Source organism: Bison bison, unplaced genomic scaffold (assembly GCF_000754665.1).
Source record: "Bison bison bison isolate TAMUID 2011002044 unplaced genomic scaffold, Bison_UMD1.0 scf7180017864133, whole genome shotgun sequence".
In the NCBI taxonomy this organism is placed as follows: Eukaryota; Metazoa; Chordata; class Mammalia; order Artiodactyla; family Bovidae; genus Bison; species Bison bison.
In genome coordinates, this window is record NW_011494705.1 from 1,495,934 (window position 1) to 1,517,247 (window position 21,314).

Here is a 21,314-nt window from a genome sequence, read left to right on the forward strand (position 1 = left end):
AGCTGGATTAGCAAAAATATGTTGTGATAGTTTCAAATGAACAGCAAAGGGACTCAGCTATACATGTACATGTATCCATTCCCCCCCATTTCCTCATTCTTACAACTTTTCTGTTTTATAAAAAATTGAGGTATAGTTGATTTATAGTATCATGTTAGTTTTCAGGTTCTTGAAACTTCTTAATTCATTCAGGTGTAGAAAATTTATGTTAGAGGACAAATGATAAGTCTCTTAACATAATCTACTAGGCTCTAGGATTAAAGTAAATCTTTTGTCTTTCCTCCATATTTGCTTAAACTTGTTATCATTTTTCCCTAAAATAATTTTTAATTATTTTAATAATTTTTAATGATACTATAAATCAACTATACTTCAATTTTTTAAAAAACGGAAAAGTTGAGGAAATGGGTTAGAAGGATTTTCCTGATTGAGCTTCCCTGGTGGCTCAGATGGTAAAAAAAATCTGCCTGCAGCGCAGGAGACCTGAATTCGATCCCTGGGTCAGGAAGATCCCCTGGAGAAGGAAATGGCAACCTATTCCAGAATTCTTGTCTGGCAAATCCTATGGACAGAGGAGCCTGGCAGGCTACAGTCCATGGGGTTGCAAAGACTCAGACAGGACTGAGTGACTAACACTTTCACTTTCATTTTTCCTGGTTATCTTATGTGTTTTGAAGTTTAGGACCTGTCAAATACACAATGTGTTTTATTTTTTCAAGTAAAGAGACAAATTTCTTTGTCCTTGGGGGCAACATAATAAATTGGTTCTTTAGGATACATGGAACAGTATTTCTGGCTGTCAAAGACTAGATGGTTTGCTGTATGCCCAGATTTCTTCGGGGATACACTGTGGTTAGACAAGACTGGATTAAATCATGGCCTTAGATGGTCTTGCCTTTATCACTAATTTATTTGACTCAAATAAAACCATCCTCATCTCTTAAATGACCAGATCAGATGTTCTAAGGCACTTTTTGTTTGTGTGATTTTATGACATTAAATTATTAGTTTTACTTTTTAACTACAGAAGAAAGTTTTAAAGCTCAATTTATTAATGTGAATGGTAGATTAGAAATGACAAATTATGCATTATTAAAGAAATTGTTTCTTAAATATTTAGAGTATCTAATACAAAGTTGGATCTACAGAAGAAATCTGAAGCACTTGAAAATACTAAGCAAATGCTTACCAAGCAAGAAGAAGAAAAAACAATGCTTAAACAAGAAATTGAAAATTTAAGTCAAGATGCAAAGATGCAGCACAAGGAACTGAATGATAGGATTCAAACAGCAGTAACAGAACTACAGAAAGTGAAGGTGGAGAAAGACTCTCTGGTAGCAGAGCTTTCTGCAGCAAAAGAGAAACTGTCAAAAGTTTCTGATTCTTTGAAGAACTCCAAAAGTGAATTTGAAAAAGAAAATCAGAAGGGAAAAGCTGTTATATTAGATTTGGTTAGTTGTTTATGTTTATTTTCTTAGGTAGAAATGATTTTATTTAAAACATACTGCCTTTTCTGCTTAATTCACTGTTGATTTGTCATCCTGCGTTTAAATGATCTTAAGTGTTGTTATGAGAAAAGGAATGGAGATTACTTAACCTGAGAAAGAGATATTTGTGCTTGTGTGTATAATTTTCCAGTGGCCCAGAAAGTTTTCAGTTGAATATATATTCTTTCTCTGTTGAGGACCTGGTGCTAGGTTTGGGGAGGACTGCAGCACGTTTGTCCTTCTGGACATTTCTGCAGAGAATATAACTACTAATTGAAATGTTTTTCACCTGACTGTAAAAAAAAGAAAGAAGACCAGAAAGATCTTAATGACTTCTAACTCTGGTGCTATAAACTTTCTGATTCTTTATTCAGTTTTCTAAAACTCTAGATAAAACCATGTCTTAGAGATATTGTAAACAATATTTAAACTATAGAGAAAAACATCTTGAGTCTCAGGAAATACTTATAGGGCAATGTATCCTCAGAAATATTTTAACCCAGAATAACATGGAATAACAGCAAAAGTAAAATTCTTTTGTTCTTAATATGAAGGTCAGTGAAAGTGTTGAGGAGCATAAAAAGCATGATTTTCATATGTTACTTTTATGTTCTGTTTGGAAAAAATGTCTGTATATCTTCCCTCTTAAGTTATATGGGATTATTTTAATTTATTGTTTCCATACTTTAAAAAATTTCCATTTTTTTGAAGCCCATTATTCTACTTTTAAAATAGCATAAGTTAGTTAATTGTGTAACATAAAAATGTGGTTTCCAAAGTATTCTAAAATCTTGTCTAAATATTATTGAAAGTATTTTTTGTGACTATTGGTTGATAATAGAAACTCTTAGCCTCTCTCCCCGTTTACTGCTATAATATTTGCCTGTTGTTATTACTGAAATGAATGATTCTATCCCATCTTAAATCATCAATGATTCTAGTTTATTTCCTTTTGTGGATCTTACTAAGCTTATAAACCCTAAATTCTTAAATTTACTACAAATATTTTCTGCATAATGTAGTTTCCACTTTTTTAGGAGAAAACTTGCAAAGAATTAAAGCATCAGCTTCAAGTACGGACAGAAAGCCTGCATAAGGAGCAGAATGAAATGAAAAAGTCACTTGAAAAAGAAAAGGAGGTAAGATTTTCTATAACAGAAATATATAAAGCATAATAAGGTTTTATATTTTCAAAATATCTTCACAGTAGATTCTTAATTCAAAAGGTTTATTTTCTTTGTATTCTACCAACTGCTAAAAAGATTTAAGCTAAATGATAATAAAAGGCCCAAAATAAAGGATTATAATTAATAATAAAATAAAGAATTATACTTAATAAATAGAGTCAACTAACCTGAGTGATTTAATTAAATTATCAAAGTTAAGGAACATTAGTATGGATAAAAAACAGTCTTCATAGATTTTCCATAGAAATGACATTTAAGTGCTCTTTGACATTTATGTTAATGAAATATTTAATAATGGTTATATAAGAATCACAATTAAGTGATTGTTCTGTGGTTAATGCTTCTATTGTTCTTCATCAAAACAAACATGAGTAAATAAATGTATATAATATATATATTATTATTATTCTCTGAAGATATAACCTCTAGCAGCTAGAGTCTAGGCATGTAGCTTTTTAGAGATCTGATTTGATAAAGCAGCAAAACATCATCCCAACAAGTCTTCAGTGTGATTATGTTCTGGTTGTTGATTGAAAGAAGACTTCTGTGCTTTATATGCCAGTCATAGTGGCAAAATTACAGTGATTTAGTGCCCAGGCCGTGAATCCAGATTGTCCAAATTTATATCCTAACCGTGTCAGTTATTAGCTCTGCTGTCTTGACTTCTCTCAGGCAGATGACTCATCTCTCTGTGCTCCAGTTTCTTCAGCGGTAAGATGAGGCTGATAGTAGAATCTGTGTCATAGCTTTATTGTGAGAAGTAAATGGGTTAATGCATATCAGAGTGCTCAGAATACCAATTGTAATGAAATAAATGGTCAGGGGTTAGCTATTACTTTATCATTGGTTATCATAACAATCATCAGCATTGTTAACACTGCTTGACTCCTGTTTTGCACGAAATATTTCCCTTTGTATTGGCAATAAGCTGAAGCATCCATATACATAGCTCTGAAACTTTTAAAAGTAACTTTGAGTGGTCAATTGCTCAAATTAGGTCTTTAATGAAATATGCGTAAAACATGAAAATGTGACTTTGGTTGGAAGGGTGAGACGTAGTGTAGTTCACCTTGGCCACAGAAGAACCTCAGTGTGACTTCTATATGATAGTTAATTTTGAACAGAAATGTATCCTAATAAATTATGAAAACAGGTAGTAGCAAAATATGCCTCAAATCTCTAAATGAGGACATGATTGTATGGTTTAGACAGATACTAAAGATGTTTGCCAAAATTATTTTGTTAATTTGTTAATATGATAGTTAATATGAAGCTATCCTTTCTGATTCACTTTGACTAGTAGACTCAGCATTTTAAAAATTTTATTTTACTTTTTTTGGCCCCACTGTGCTGCTTGCAGGGATCTTGAACCCAGGCCTGGCAGTGAAAGTGCTGAGTCCTGACCACTGGACAACCAGGGAATTCAGTTAGGATTTTGAGAATATTCAAGACAGTAGACATTTCAGCAATCTAAAGACTGTTGATTTTCCCTTTTCTGTGATATGAGAATACCAATCCTGTGCATTTGCAGGCTCTATCCCAATGTATAAGTTAAAAAGGAAGGCAAGATTAAACAAATATTGATCAGTCCATAGTCTGATCCAATAGTGAAGTGTCAGTTATGAAAGTTCCATGAGGGCAGGGATTTTTCTTTTTGGTTTACTACTGAATATCTGTGGTCAACAGACTCAGTAGTTTCTACTTACAGTAATGCTTAATAGGTACTCAATAAATGTGTGTTGAATGGAGAAATGAATGCTGAACAGATTGTATTTTCTTTTAGACTTCTCATCAGTTGAAGTTGGAGCTCAGTTCCATGCAGGGACAAGTCATACAGGCCCAGGACAGCTTAAAACAAAAGGAAAAAGAAGAACAACAGCTTCAGAGTAACATAAATGAGCTAAAGCAATTGACTGAACAGAAGAAAAAGCAAATTGAAACACTCCAAGGAGAAGTTAAAATTGCTGTTTCACAGAAGGTAATGATATGATACTTACTTTCTATTGGAAGAAAAACTTTGAAGTTAAAATAACTGTATGATAGTTAACACAAATGAGTTGCAACAAAGAAAATTTTACATATATGCCCAAATTTTCTTTAAGTTAAATGTATAATGCACTGAATTATATGATTAAATATCTGTCTAGATTTCCATTCACTATAACCATGTTGTTAGACACTTATTTAAAATCTTAGCACTAATTGTTTGTCTGATAGACATAAAACTGCCTTTTTGTAAAATAACATGTAACTAACGTTAAGAGAATATTTATACACCATTTATAGTGTATTAGAAAATTTTAAGGAATTTAAAAATCAGATCGGATCAGATCAGTTGCTCAGTCGTGTCCGACTCTTTGCGACCCCATGAATCCCAGCACGCCAGGCCTCCTGTCCATCACCAACTCCCGGAGTTCACTCAGACTCATGTCCATCGAGTCAGTGATGCCATCCAGCCATCTCATCCTCTGTCATCCCCTTCTCCTCTTGCCCCCAATCCCTCCCAGCATCAGAGTCTTTTCCAATGAGTCAACTCTTCGCATGAAGTGGCCAAAGTACTGGAGTTTCAGCTTTAGCATCATTCCTTCCAAAGAAATCCCAGGGCTGATCTCCTTTAGAATGGACTGGTTGGATCTCCTTGCAGTCCAAGGGACTCTCAAGATAATTTATCCTTATTAATGGAAATAACCAAGAACAAAAATCACAAAGATATTTAAATATTTAGTAGTATAGGTTTCATATAGTTTTTTTAAGTTGTATCATAATGGTTTGTTTCCAAACCTACGCTAATTTATTATTAAACATCTGTCCTTCATTCTTAAGTATGTTTTAGTACTTGTCCAGAACAAGAGTTGATAAAAGTGGATTGAGCTTAATATTTGAACAAATGGAGGTTTTTCCCAGTGTTGATATGTGCATATTAATTCATCTAGGGAGAAGAGAGAGATAATATCCCTAGTATGTGAAACAAAGTGTATCATGTTTTTAATAGTTGGCTTGTCATGTTACTAGAGGGGGAAAAAACCCACAAATACATATTTTATGCTGATCACTGTTTTTATAATGATTATTATGGCCACTTTACAAAAGAGTAATTTTCTTATAACACAAACAGGAGTAGACAAATTTGTCTGACCTTTTTTTGTGTGTGTTATCATATATATATAATCATACATCAGGATGTAATTATCACAGTGTATATTTTGTTCTATGATTTGACATCTTGAGGTCATTTTTTCCCCTCAAATCTAGTAGCCTCATATTCAAGTTTTCCTTAGATCTTCATTTTTATATCATGATTTAGTAAATTAAAAAAAAAAGCCAACAACTATTTTTAGTACATTTTCTTTTTTATTTATTATAGTAAGATTGCTTCCAGATTTATAATTAATGTATATTGCCAATACTGTGCATGGCTTTATTAAATGGTGGTTCAGTCGGTAAAGAATCCGCCTGCAATGTGGGTGGAAAGATCCCCTGGAGGAGGACATGGCAACCCACTCCAGTATTCTTGTCTGGAGAATCCCCGTGGATAGAGGAGCCTGGTGGGCTGCAGTCCATGGGGTCGCAAAGAGTCGGACACAACTGAGCAACTAAGCACAGCACAGCACGTTAAATGACATCTTAAGGATTTTGAGATTTAGAGGAAATGCTCTTATTGGTAGTTGTCTTGTATGGGACTGTTATAATGAAAATACCACAGACTAGACGGTTTAAATAATAAGCATTTATTTCTCATAGTTCTGGAGACTGGAAAGTTGAAGATCAAGGCACCTGGCATATTGAGTGTCTGGTGAGGGCCCACTTTCTGGCTTGTAGGCAGCTGTCTTGTTGTATCCTTATATGACTGAGCGATTGTATTTCTTCTTGTAAACCCACTAATCCTATTCATGAGGGCTCTACCTTAATGACTGCCAAAGACCCCTACCTGCAAATACCATCACATTTGATCCAGGCTTCAACTTGAATTTTGTGGAGTCACAAATATTCATAGCAGTATGCTGGGGTCCAGCCCCGGTTGATCCAGGGAATTCGAAGGGGAGACGGCATCGGCGAGTACACTGGTTTTAATTAAATACTAATCAAAGATACAAAGAGTAATAGAATAAGGATAGCTCAGTGAGAAAATTCAGTGGAGAAAAGAGGCTGAATAGCTTGGTTTACGTGGAAAACCAATAAAACTTCAAGCCAAGAAGTTTGCACCACCTACGTAGGCCACAGGCGTCTTCCCATTCTCCCGAGGGAGAGGAGACCCTAAGGCCTCCCCGGTCAGATATTAGAAGCCCGGCAGAATTAGTAGGCTTGGCGGGCCTCCGTGCTCCAGATGGAAATTCAGTCAGAGGTTGAGAGAAAGAATGACATGGGGAGACCAAGCTTCGGTGAGCAAGGCCCATAGCTTTATTTTCAACAGGGGTTTTTATACCATAAGTTGCACATAGAGGATAATAGGGGGTGTGAAATCATGCAAAGTCAGCAGTCTTTGATCCTTATCGAAACCAGGGTTTCTTTTCTGCAAACTTATCGTATACAAATGGTTTAGGTGATTTACATCATCTTCTGGCCAGAAGGCCTATTAACATTTTATGACTCTGACAAAGGTTTGTCAACCATAAGACTTATTTTCTCTAAGAGTAATTAGTTTGGCGCCATACTCCGAAGGTGTTAGATAAAGTTGCATTCCTATAGGGCACAGGTGCAGTGGGTTTACAACAAAGGAAAGAATTTATTACCTTAAGGGTCTAAAGTTGCTAACACCAAGGCCACTACTTATTTTTTCTACATACCAACTATATTAATTAATACACATTCAAGGATACAATACAGGGGATGTGGAAACTTGGCAGCAAGCATTGGCTCATCAATGAAATCTACTAGTTTTATTCTGACAGCTTCTGACTCTCCGAGAGGCTCTATGCTATTTGAATATCTTAAGCTTCCCGTGCCTCTCGCTTTGGGAGACTGTAAACAATCGTATGCATAGCTGTAGGAGTCCGGGTAAACTTGTCAGGCAAGTTAGAGAGTCATCTGAGGGGTTTGGATTTAAACATTCCTATTATGCCCAGGAACTTTATTAACTGGAGCTGTAAGTTAACTCCTTTTCAGAGAGAGAAAGATGGTGGTGAGGGACAGCCCCCCGTAAAGTCAGAGGTGAGAGCACAAAGCAGTAAAGTAGGCAGACTCTGGTTTTGGGGGTAGATGCTCGAGAATTTCCAGGGGGACTCCTGAGGCTCGATCCCGCCTTTGCGCGCATGTCGAGCCTCCTTCCTCATGACCTTTGCCATGGGCGGAGTTCCTCAGGCTGACTCCCGGCAGCAGTAGTTACTTTGTATTAGTATATAGATGCCAGAAAAAGGAACACCTTTAACTCAGGAAAGACATTTTGGGAGAGTATTGAGTGGATAGCCAGTCTCTATAAATTAGACTTGGAATTTGGAGTACCTAGAGAATAATTGAAAGGCAATAATAATTTGGTTTTATTGAGGAAAATGGCACCCCACTCCAGTGTTCTTGCCTGGAGAATCCCAGGGACGGGGGAGCCTGGTAGGCTACCGTCTATGGGGTCACACAGAGTCGGACACAACTGAAGCGACTTAGCAGCAGCAGCAGCAGCAGCAGCAGTGTACTTTCATGGAAAGAAGATACATTTTAGAGCCAGGTAAATCTGAATTCAAATTCTGTGTGACACACATCAAATTTGTGGTCACAGGAAAGGGATCCATCTTTCTGAGCTTAAAGAAAATGAGGTCATGGAGTTGTAAAGACTGAGATAATGTATTTAAAGTATCTAGTAGTGTGCCCAGTGTCATGTAGAAGCTAAATAATTGTTGGATGTTATATATAAGTATAGCAGATTATGATCGAGCAGTGTCAGTGTGCATGGTAGACCGTACAGTGATGGTCTATGGAAATTTTTCACTGGGCCACAGTGAAATAGGAAAAAGAATACATATACATACATTTTTTAATGTGATTGAGTCACAAAGGATTCAGCAAGGCTGTAAGTCATCAGTTCCTGTACTAGGAAACCTACTTGTGGGAACCCAGAATGAATAGGATATGGCCCCTGTTCTCATGCAGCCTATATAATTTAATGAGGAAGCAGATACCTAAAAAAAACTGTAATAAAAAGGAGAATGAGGAAAAATTAGAACTCTGTGGGAATTTTGACTGGTTTTCTAGAGGAGCTAGCATTTGAACTGTGTCTTTGAAGATTATTATAATGTTGAAAGGTTAAAAAGGGGAATTAGCTATTTAAAGGAGAGTAAACAATATTAGCAAAGTTTACAAAGCTTAAATGTCGTTATAGAAGATTTACTGTTGGAACACGTGGTAAGTGGAGAAGTGAGGAGAGAGAAGGCTGTAGAATTGGATGAAGTCATTCTATCTTTGTAACCTGTTTTTGGCGCGCATACTATTTTAAGTAACTGTTGTATGTTTCAGACAGAACTTGAGAATAAACTACAGCAGCAGTCAATGCAAGCAGCACAGGAACTCGCAGCAGAGAAACAAAAAATATCAGTGTTACAAAACACCTATGAAAAAAGTCAGGAAAATCTAAAACAGCTTCAGTCGGATTTCTATGGGAAGGAATCTGAACTACTTGCCACAAGGCAGGATCTTAAGGTATAGTGAATTATGTCATAAAAACCAATAACTTGTTATAGACATTCATTAAAGGATTGATTTAAACCCAAATGGGCATTAAAAGTCTTAGTATTTGTGGAATATCATGCTTGTTTTTTATTATTATTTTTGGAGAAACATTCTTTTTAAAAATTGTTTTATATGATAAAATATATAGTAAATATAGGCATTTAAAAATAACATCTTTAATAGTGAAATAATTTGGAAATATGTTAGTTGCTACATTAGCTTATCTAAGGACTTTGCTGCCTTTATTTAAAAAAAAAAAGTGAACTGCTGTTAGAAAATCTGAGTTTTAAATGTAAACCACTTGTGAAAATGCAAGCAGATTTATTGTTGCTTGTCAATATTGACTTTATGTTTGTCAACTTCCCAAGACTACTGTAATGCATAATATTAAAATTAGGAGATTATAGCTCAAAGTAAACTTAAATTATCTAAACATATATGGATACTTTGGCCTTGGCAATACTGTTGGATTAGATGAAGTATCATTTTTACTAAAATGATGGATATACAAAAAGGGTAAATAATTTTTATGTAGCATTATCAGTTGTTTAAGGGAAATGGAACATTTGTATTCTCTCACAGAAGGTTTAACCAGTTCTCTCTTTTTTGCCACAGTGAAATTAGTATGCCTTTTGATTCTTTCCTGTGTCTGGATTTTTGTTTCTTTGCTTAATTTAAAATGCTTTATTGAAAAATTCCATTGAAAATCACAGAATATTTTTATATATATAGTGTATTTATAGGCTTCCCTGGTGGCTCAGAGGGTAAAGCATCTGCCTACAATGTGGGTTCGATCCCTGGGTTGGGAAGATCCCCTGGAGAAGGCAGTGGCAACCCACTCCAGTACTCTTGCCTGGAAAATCCTGTGGACTGAGAAGCCTGGTAGGCTGCAGTCCATGGGGTTGCAGAGTCGGACACGACTGAGCGACTTCACTTTCACTTTCATAAATAGACTATGTCTATACTTTATTCATAGGCTCCTATAGGGAAGGCTTTATGAAGGAGGTAGAACTTGCTCTGATCCTGAAAGATAAGAATTTGAATACAGAGAGTCTGAGAAAGATCAGTTCACTCAGGAGACACTGAGAAAGGGAGTAGCAGGGGGAACCAGCAAAGCCAGGAGGCAGTCACCATAATTGACTTGTGTTTGGAAATTAAAATTAAAAGGACTAGGATTAAATTGTGTGGTACCTTAGATGCCTAGCAAGGGTGACCGATTGGACTTTATGTTGGGGTGGAGGTAGCAGGGAATGAAGAGTCTAAGCAGAGGAGTAACAGGAAGAGGATATATACTTAACCCAGAAATGGTTTACAGACAGCTTGGTTTGGATCTGGTGTAAACTAAACTAGTGCTGAGGGGATTAATTAAGAGGCTGTCTCCCTTTCTTCCTCTTAACTCGTAATCTAGCTGTGAGTTGATTAGGACTGGAGTTAAAAAGATGGAACAGAAGAGATTAATTGGAGAGAGAAGATGAAACAAAAGGGCTGAATAATATAGAGTGCAAGGGAGTGGAGGAAGCAGTGGTGACTAATGATCTGACAAAGCAACAGGAGATCGGGGAAAAGAATTTCCATAGGGCCAAACAGTAGGTGTTTATATGTATGTATGTGTGTATATATATGTGTATGTGTGTGTATATATATATATATATTTATATATAAAGTTCAAAATCAGCAAGAGTTTTTTTTTTTTAATACCACCTGACATTTAGAAAGCATCTTATTATATTCTCTTTATTTTCTTTTTTTCCCTTTACAACACTAAAGAAAGTCAGGGAAGGTTGTTGAAAAGTTTGGACTTTATCCTGTCGGCAGGAGGGAATCACTGAAAGGGTTTGTTCGAATTTGTATTTTAAGCCAGTGTGGCTGAATGTGGGGACGAGAGAGGAGACTGCAGTAGTCCAAGTGCAGATGGTGGTGGCTTGGGCTGGTAGAGTAAGGATGGACAATGTGAAGGAATTTGATGGACATTTAGGTGAAAGAGAAGTTGCAACCTAATGACCGATTTAAAAATCTTTAGAAATCTTTTTCTTTATATGGATGTGTTATTTACCGAAGAACATAACAACATAATAACAAGACTTAGATCTTTCAGATCAGTATTTTTTCATTAAGCCAACAATTTTTATTATGCCTGAAAGCTATAAAATCATGTTCTAATTTTATACATAAAAGAAAAATTCAAGTGTAAACATGGGTAAGAGAAAGGGAGAAAAACAACTTGAGAGGCTGTGGATGGACACTCTGTACCAAAGCTTGCTTCTGCAGATGAGACTGAGGCCCCCTTGGTTGGTGACAGGCCTGGTGTTTGCACAGTAACAGAACTGTAACTGGATCTCAGCTCTTCAGACCTTTATTCTTTTACCATCATTTCACTAGAAATGTTTTTCATAAGATAGGATATTGACAGATTCTATGCTAATCCTTCCAAAATGACATCTCAACTATTAAAAATCCTCAGAAAGTTCAAGTGATATTTATAGGCCAAAATAAGGGGTCAGCCATTCTTTTTCTTTTGCTTCAGTGATTATTATGTAAGAGAGAAAGGGAGAGGTTCAGAACCTTGTAACATGACACCTAATCAAGACTGCCATCTGTGGGCTGATGGTGTTTGCCAAGACACCAGTAGAATGGAAGCTGAGCTGGCTTGATCTATGCCTTTAGCCCCATCTGCTGGATTATTTATGAAGTACCAAAGTTTGTTGACTGGACATTTTAAATTGGCTTTGCTGGGTGCCATTCTTTGATGTTCAGGAAAGGTAGAAGAGGAATTTAACTAAAATTTGCACCCTCAGTGAAGTGAAAACTCTAGGATAAAAAGTTTACAGTTAAGTATAAATCTTCTTAGCATAGTACTATTCCTCGTGTCATTTCACCCAGGCATCAAGAAAACGTAATAACTAAAAATTTTTATAAGTTTATGTTGAAAGAAAAAAGGGAAAAATTGTTAAACAGACCAAAAAAAACAATAGCTACCATGGAACAGTGCAGAAAATGTTTTTTTGCTACACTGAATTGGGGTATTCAGGATCAGGGTGGTGCTTGATCTGCTCAGGGATTTGCTTATTCCAGTGGCAGTGGGTGAATTAAAGATAACCCCAGTAAACCATCATAGTGAGAGGGAGTTCTCCAAGGGAAAAGATGCTAAGCAGATGAAAATTGTGTAGTCTTCAGCACAAAAGATAAAAGGAGTGTTTGAAACGGCAGTATACTGCTGAATGTCATAGATGAATATCCAGAGGCAAGTAGAACAGTATGTCTTGGCTCAGAAAAGAGTAGTGCAGATTTTTAGCTTGACTTTAAAGATTTAGTCATTAGGATTCTGTGAGTCCCAAATTTTATAGGCTGTTATTTAGAACATGGGCATTTTGGAATTCTTGTGCTTTTAGGCTCTAGCAAGAATTGGTATTCCTTAACACTAGATCATGAAGAAGGCAATGGCACCCCACTCCAGTACTCTTGCCTGGAAAATCCCATGGACGGAGGAGCCTGGTAGGCTGCAGTCCATGGGGTTGCTAGGAGGCGGATACGACTGAGCGACTTCACTTTCACTTTTCACTCTCATGCATTGGAGAAGGAAATGGCAACCCACTCCAGTGTTCTTGCCTGGAGAATCCCAGGGACGGGGGAGCCTGGTGGGCTGCTGTCTGTGGGGTCGCACAGAGTCAGACACGACTGAGTGACTTAGCAGCAGAAGCAACACTAGATCAGGACCTAATAACAGTTGTGTAGATCTTATTGGCTAGGTGTTGACAAATTTTATTTTTCCCTCTGAAAACACTCTCACCCTTTGTGATACTTAAAGTCAGTTCCCACATGCCCGTAGAGCCTTCTTTAAACATTCCACAGAGAACATTCACATTGATTTTTCTGTGCATCTGGCACATAGCAGGTGGCTGTACAACTTGGATTTTACACTCTGGTTCTGTTTTCCAGGCTACATGGTCACCTTCTTTCAGGGCCATTTTTTACTGTCCTGTCTACCTTAGTGTAGTATATTAAGTTAATGCTTAGCTGCTTGATTAGTAAAGGACTAGTGACTTTAGGTCTTTCCCCAGAAGGAAGCGTTATGGTTTTTAGTATTCTACTGGAAGCCATTGAAAATGGAAATTTAATTAGAAAAGACTTCTGAACTGAGTTATTTCTAAGGAATAATCTCAGGAAGGTTAAGTCATTTAAATAAGGTTTTCATTCATTTTTCATCTATCCTTGATTGAATGCTTTTTTTAAAAAACTTAATTTTGTATTGGAGAATAGCCGATGAATACTGTCGTGATAGTTTCAGGTGGACAGCAGAGCGACCCAGCCATTGTTGTTGTTCAGTCGTGTTCGACTCTTTGCGACCCCATGAATCGCAGCATGCCAGGCCTCCCTGTCCATCACCAACTCCCGGAGTTCACTCAGACTCACGTCCATCGAGTCAGTGATGCCATCCAGCCATCTCATCCTCTGTCGTCCCCTTCTCCTCCTGCCTTCAATCTTTCCCAGCATCACGGTCTTTTCTAGTGAGTCGACCCTTTACATCAAGTGGCTATTAAATGCTTACTATAGCCAACCTTAGACAACAGTGATTCCTCCTGAATTATATCTTCTGCCCTTTTTTTCAAAGAAACTATATCGCCAAGATAAGAAAGATAAGTTTTTTCTAGATGGCAGAAGAACATCTTAGAATTATTTCCCTTAGCAGCTGAGAGGGGCAAAGTTCCTGCCATTTTCCATTCCCCACCTGTTACCATAACTACCCCCAAATCAAAACCTAGTATGTCAAAAAACTTGTTCTTTTCCCCAGCTTCAGCTTCTTGAAATATCTGGGCCTTCGTACAGTTGTTAACTGTGGACTATGTTACCTGACAGTGCTACTTACACACATAGATGAGAAGTTAAGTGGATGGGGTGATGGCCTTGCCAGAAGTAGAGCCTCTGATGTCTGGTTGACTTTCCTGTTTTAGTTCACTTGATCAGATTGGCGATTTAAAATACATTTTCCTCCCAAGATAAAAAAGCTTATCTATTAAATAAAGCTTTTAGTATGCCAAGGGTCGTCATAGATCCTACAAAACATGTATGTATACATAATTTTTGTAACTCTTTTTAAATTGCTTTTTTTTTCATGTCTCTCCATATATTCTAACTATGTTCTTTGAGTGTTTGATATGTTTCCTACTTATTTGGTATTCTTTATATCACTTAGCCAGTAAATACTTACAGATCATTTTTAAAGTACTTCTTTCCATTATGTTTATGCCTAACTGTCATGTATATTAACCATTATGTTTCTGTTGAAATTTACTAAAAATGACAATAATAATTTGGGGAAATTGTTTTTATAAGTCTGTAGAAGAGAAGCTTTCTCTAGCACAGGAGGATTTGATATCAAACAGAAATCAAATTGGAAACCAAAATAAATTGATTCAAGAACTGAAGACCACCAAGACTACTTTGGAGCAAGATTTAGCAAAGAAAGAACAGCAATTGAAGGAACAGAATAAAGCACTACAAGATATGCAAAAAGAAAAGGTATTTTATTTTCTGACTAAATCTAGAATCTCAGAGTTACAATGACTATAGAGATCTAGTCAAATCTCTCACCCAATATAGGCATCACCTTTATATTTAATAGCTCTCTCAGATGGACTTCTAGTTTCTTATAAAAGGCTTTTGGTGATTGGAATTCTAATGCCGGGAAGTTCGTTGTCATCTCTGTCCATCTTCTTACTGCTTTTTAAGTTTTACAAACAAATCTGGTTTCTTACATGATAGGCCCTTGGTTATTCAAAAACAGATATTATAGTCCCTCAACTATTTCTCATGTAACATGTTATTCTCTGGATTTTTATTAATGAGGTAATAAAAGGTCTAGGAATAATTCTTAAGCTTGTTAAAAATTCTTGAAGTTAAGAACCAATTTTTTCTAAGGGGAAGTAGGGGTGTATTTTGTATAAATGATGCTAGGTTATGAAGTTGAAAGCACTGTATTATGCCTAGTACATTTAAAGATCAGTTAAAATTTTATATGAAAGGGAAATTCAGATTCTAGGAAACATCTTATTTTTGGTTTCCTTATTGAAATCGTATATTTCCATCAATTGATATATTCTGAAGTGTACAATTCCTAAAGTTCTTGGTATATCTTAATTATGCAGTTCCTCAAATTTTTTTTTTGGCCACACCAAAAAAACCTGGGCTCTCAACAGTGAGAGAGTGGAGTCCTAACCCCCGGACCACCAGGGAATTCCCTCTGAGTTATCTTTAATTTAAAAATTGGGGGATATTTTTGTGGTGATGGCACTGCTGAAGCTGGAATGAAATTTATAATTGGTGCCTCAAGTTAGAAAATTCTGACAGAGCTGTATAGTTTAGAGGCCTTTAATTACAAGGGTTTTAGATCAGGTTGATCTTGTTTTAGTTTTTGATTCTACTTCTATTTATCTTCTCGGTGAGTCTTTGTTCCTTGCCTAAAAAATGAGAATTAAAAAGAGCTACCTGGTATAGAGATTAAGTTAGATGATGTATAATATTCCTCCCTAGGTGCCTTATATAAAGACAGCGATATAAAGATAATAAGGGTAAGATGGTAGTTTTGGCTACACTTTAGCCAAACAGTTTTACAGTATTAACTGTTTAATCCTTTATAATAGTCTTATTGTTGTATAAATAAAGACACAAGAGACATAAGTAATTTGCTCAACTTAGGTGGAAAGTGGCAATGACAGTCATAAATAGAAGCAATCATTTTTGTTACATTAATTTTAAGTATTTACTTTAAAATTATATAAATCATTTTTTCTATAGTCACTAAAAGAAAAAGAACTAGTAAATGAAAAATCTAAATTGGCAGAGACAGAGGAAGTTAAGTGTAGACAAGAAAAAGAAATTGCTAAATTGAGTGAAGAACTCAAGTCTCACAAGCAGGAAAGCATAAAGGTATGTGAAGATTGTTTTTCCTTTTGTATTATATTAGTGTTGTTAATGTTATATTAATGTTATTAATTAATGTTGTTAATGTTAATGTTATATTAGTGTTGTTAATAAAGTGCAGATGACATCACCCTTATGGCAGAAAGTGAAGAAGAACTAAAGAGCCTCTTGATGAAAGTGAAAGAAGAGAGTGAAAAAGTTGGCTTAAAGCTCAACATTCAGAAAACGAAGATCATGGCGTCCAGTCCCATCACTTCATGGCAAATAGATGGGGAAACAGTGGCTAACTTTATTTTTCAGGGCTCCAGAATCCCTGCAGATGGTGATTGCAGTCAGAAAATTAAAAGATGCTTAGTGCTTGGAAGGAAGGTTATGACCAACCTAGACAGCTTATTAAAAAGCAGAGATATTACTTTGCCAACAAAGGTCCATCTAGTCAAGGCTGTGGTTTTTCCAGTGGTCATGTATGGATGTGAGAGTTGGACTATAAAGAAAGCTGAGCACCGAAGAATTGATGCTTTTGAACTGTGGTGTTGGAGAAGACTCTTTAGAGTCCCTTGGACTGCAAGGAGATCCAACCAGTCCATCTTAAAGATTAGTCCTGGGTGCTCATTGGAAGAACTGATGTTGAAGCTGAAGCTCCAATCATTTGGCCACCTGGTGCGGAGGGCTGACTCATTTGAAAAGACCCTGATTCTGGGAAAGATTGAAGGCGGGAGGAGAAGGGGACAACAGAGGATGAGATGGTTGGATGGCATCACTGACTCGATGGACATGGGTTTGGGTAGACTCTGGGAGTTGGTGGTGGACAGGGAGGCCTGGCGTGCTGCAGTTCATGGGGTTGCAAAGAGTTGGACACGACTGAGTGACTGAACTGAACTGAGTGTTGTTAAAGAGATACGTGTGTGTGTGTGTGTGTGTGTGTGTGTATGTGTTTGTGTGTGTAGAGATATATGTCTTATATACATATATACACACATACAGGCTATGTTTATCTGTTTATTTAGAACATAGTATGTGCCAGGCACATTTTTTTTAGTTGGAAGATAACTGCTTTACAGTATGGTGCTGGTTTCTGCCATACACCAACATGAATCGGCCACAGGCACACACGTTGTTGTTTTTGACAAATACTCCTGCTCTCACAGTGTTCTTATGTTGTAGTGTCTATACACATGTTGAAACTGTGTTAACTTTGCTTTCAGATTATTGAATAGAGCAAAGTAACCCCAAAAGTTTAAATTTTGTTGAGATGATGATCAAGAGAGCTGTCTGTTAAGCTTACAGATATAAACTTCAAAATATATGCGTTTAGGATTAGGATTTTAAGGGATTCTGTTTTTTAAATACTTTTTCTTCCTAAAATCCTTTAATCTGTTATTTAGAACATTTTTCTTAGCATTAGCATGGCTGGTGTGCCACTTAAAGAAACTGAATTGCTTATAAGTTGCTTTTAAAATGTTAACTCATTTTCATAGAGAAGGGTTAGATTTTTCTCAGGTGGTCTCAATACCTCTTGTGTCTATCAATATACTTGCCATTTTACTTTATAATTATCTTCATATCATTATGTTCTTCTAGACTGACTTCCTAAACTCAGGGAATGTATATAATTTATCTTTTAATGTATATCCCTAGAACCTAACAGTGTATGATGCCTAAATGTTGACCAATAAATGCTTGTGAAATGAAGAAAAGGGAAAATAGGGGGTAGAAATTTTTCATATCATTTAATCAAAACATACATTGTAAAAGCATCAGCTGAATTTGATTGTTGAGCAGCAAATACATAATCTTGCACCTTTTTAATTGTTTGAAATATTGAACTTTAAGAATTTCATAAGAGTCTAAAACTGATTGTTTGTAATAAGATGTATAAATTTCAGCTTTTTTTTTTTTTTAACTATAAAGGATGATTTATTTTGGTCTTACTTTTTCATAGGAAATAACAAATCTCAAGGATGCCAAACAGCTTTTGATTCAGCAGAAATTAGAGCTTCAAGGGAAAGTAGATTCCCTGAAGGCAACCCTTGAACAGGAGAAAAAAACCCAGCAAATGCTAAAAGAGCAGATGAAAAAGGAAGAAGATGAGCTGAAGAAAGAGTTTATGGAAAAGGAAGCTAAACTGGTAAGTTAATGGTGGGAGGTGTGTTTTGCAATTGATTTTGTAAAGTAATCCATTGAGAGGATTTTTCTACATAAAAGTTATGATTCAAATGCTTACCTAACATTTTAATTTTTTAAATTTATTTTTAATTGGAGGATAATTACAATATTGTGCTGGCTTCTGCCAGTACAGCAACATGAGTCAGAATGGCCATCATCGAAAAATCTATGAACAGTAAATGCTGGAGACGGTGTGGAGAAAAGGGAACCCTCTTGCACTGTTGGTGGGGATGTAAATTGATACAGACAGTATGGAGATTCCTTAAAAAACTAGGACTAAAACTACCATATGACCTGGCATTCCCACTACATTTTAATTTTTGATTTAAGATAGGAAATGTGATTTATTTAAATAGCTGACATGTGATTGGAAATGTTTATTCTGTAATTATATTTGTTTATATAAGTGAAAATTCAATAAAACATAATTAAAAAAAACTTTTAGTGCCAGAAAAACAAGCCTATAACTATGTAGATTGAGGTAGATGGCATGAGTGCTAATCATGTTAAACTTGTTAACTGAATGTTCATATGGGCGAACGGAAACTGCAGCTTGGACTTACGCTGACCAGAGTCTGCTTTTCCTTCCCTAACTTGTGCATGCCAAATAGGAAGCATCTGGCTTTCCTCTGTTGAACTGAGTCCAACTATCCCCAGATAATTTGACGGCTAAATGTTTTCATTGAAGAATTGCAGTTTCAGGTTCACGTGGTGATTTGAAGTATTATTATTATTTTTTGGCAGTTTGATAGAGACAGGAGGATACATTTGAATTTGAGACATAAGAAAACACCAGCACTTGCTATCTCTAACTGTGTGTTCTTCCCCTGCTCTAGTGGGAAAAAGGAAAACCTCCAGTTGCTTTACTTTAGCTTGATTTTGTAAGAGGCTTGTTGCCTATCATTTCAGTCTTAAGACTTTTAAACCACTTCAAATTATGCAGATGTTTGTGGAATCAATTTTATTAGTGCCTGTTTTCCTGTAGAATATTATTTATGCTGCCACCGTTTAAAAGTTCAACTGAAGTTTATTTTGCACTACTTTTGTAGTAGGTTTTTTACCTACTGTTGTTCCTTTTCTCAGCATTCCGAAATAAAAGAAAAAGAAGTAGGAATGAAGAAGCATGAAGAAAATGGGGCTAAACTTACCATGCAGATCACAGCATTAAATGAAAACTTGGGCACCATAAAGAAAGAGTGGCAGTCCAGTCAACGGAGAGTCAGTGAACTCGAGAAACAGACGGACGACTTACGGGGTGAAATTGCAGTACTGGAAGCGACAGTTCAGAATAACCAAGATGAAAGGAGAGCACTGCTGGAAAGGTGGTTGATGTCTGGTGAAATTAGTTTATTTCCATGCTGAGTGATAAAAAGAATGTGTTTCACATTAAAAAAAAAATAGAAGTCTTGAGAGAAGTGCTCCTACAGGTTATTTAAGGAGCCATTTAAAAACTAACCCTCCAACAATCATATAGGTGAAAGTAATGTATTATGTTTAAAGTCACTGGTTACCTGTATACAGGAAAGGTCTGTAATGATTTTTTTTAATTATGTTTTGCATTCCATTTTAGGTGTCTTAAAGGAGAAGGTGAAATAGAAAAGCTTCAAACCAAAGTACTAGAATTGCAAAGAAAGCTGGATAACACAACTGCAGCAGTGCAGGAGCTAGGCAGAGAGAATCAGTCCCTTCAAGTAAGTCACCTGCTAATATGAGGCAGTTGTTTAGCCTAGAATATCCCTTAGTGAAAAGCATATTTTTCACATTAAAAAAGAAAACCTCATATTTAATAATACTTTTAAATGGCTACTGAGTTGTAGCAGTACTGTAGGTGTTATGGGTAATTAAGATTTAAAGAATTTATCTGAGAGATCTCAACAATTAGAGAGCCATGTCATTCATGAATTGACATTACTGGGAAAAGTCAAGAACACAAAGGAATGAATGAGTCCCTGCGTGTTGAAGTGATCTCATTATATATATGCTCAGTGTTCCAAGGAAGGATTGCTTGATCCTTAGGATCCTTAGAATGCATTGGAAATCATCGAAGGTTAAAAATTACCAACACCTTTGAGGAATAACATTTGCTTTACTTATTGTCATTCATTTGTAGCAACTTTTGATAATGGAAGTTGACCAAAGTATTTCTGATTTTTTAAAATGTATCTGTTTTAAAACTTGGGCACCAAGTTAGAAATTATCAATCATTGTTTATAGTTTTGAGTACTATTTATTGAAACTTTTTCTCTTTAATAGATCAAACATACACAAGCGTTGACTAGAAAGTGGGCTGAAGACAGTGAAGTACAAAACTGTATGGCCTGTGGGAAAGGCTTTTCCGTAACAGTGAGACGGGTAAATGGTTTTATTACTACAGTTCTGGATTTTATTCCTTGGTGACAGTGTTTTAACCATCAAAATTGTCCTGCATTTGACAGACTTTAAAAATTTTGCCATTTATTAGCTTTAATTTGTAACTACATAGAATAATTACATTTTGTGCACTCTAATTTCTTTTTCGCCCATGTGTTTCAATTTTAGTTTTCTATTCAATCATTGTCTTCCCACTGAGTTACTCTCTGGAATAATCATTTTCTGAACCAGTGCATTCATGGTCAACTCATGTTTTAGTCAGACATTTATATTCCTATAGAAGAAACTATGCCTGAAACATTTTGCAAATAGGAATAGTTTTTAACTTGATAGAGGTGCTTTATTAAGTACTTTATTAAGGCATTTATTAAAATCCTACAAAGGTTCCTCTGAGAATTCCAAGATAAATTCCATATTTAATGTTTAGTATTTGACTAAATAGGAAGCATTCAAATTAACTAAAGGGATTAAATCGATATTGACATTTTATACTATTAAATAGTACATCAATCACTTGAAAGTTAATATACTT

General features: G+C 35.9%; 1 protein-coding gene across 2 annotated transcripts in view; it reads left to right on the plus strand.

Moving 5' to 3' along the window:
• The window catches only part of EEA1 (early endosome antigen 1), a 128,136-nt gene that overhangs the window by 105,845 nt on the left and 977 nt on the right, over positions 1–21,314 (plus strand). For both annotated transcript variants that reach the window (XM_010839708.1, XM_010839709.1), the window contains 10 exons: positions 1,121–1,451; positions 2,525–2,626; positions 4,458–4,652; positions 9,116–9,298; positions 14,660–14,845; positions 16,121–16,252; positions 18,189–18,374; positions 19,496–19,734; positions 19,983–20,103; positions 20,666–20,764. In XM_010839708.1, the coding sequence (XP_010838010.1) occupies positions 1,121–1,451; positions 2,525–2,626; positions 4,458–4,652; positions 9,116–9,298; positions 14,660–14,845; positions 16,121–16,252; positions 18,189–18,374; positions 19,496–19,734; positions 19,983–20,103; positions 20,666–20,764 (1,774 nt within the window). The remainder of the gene's footprint in view (positions 1–1,120; positions 1,452–2,524; positions 2,627–4,457; positions 4,653–9,115; positions 9,299–14,659; positions 14,846–16,120; positions 16,253–18,188; positions 18,375–19,495; positions 19,735–19,982; positions 20,104–20,665; positions 20,765–21,314) is intronic.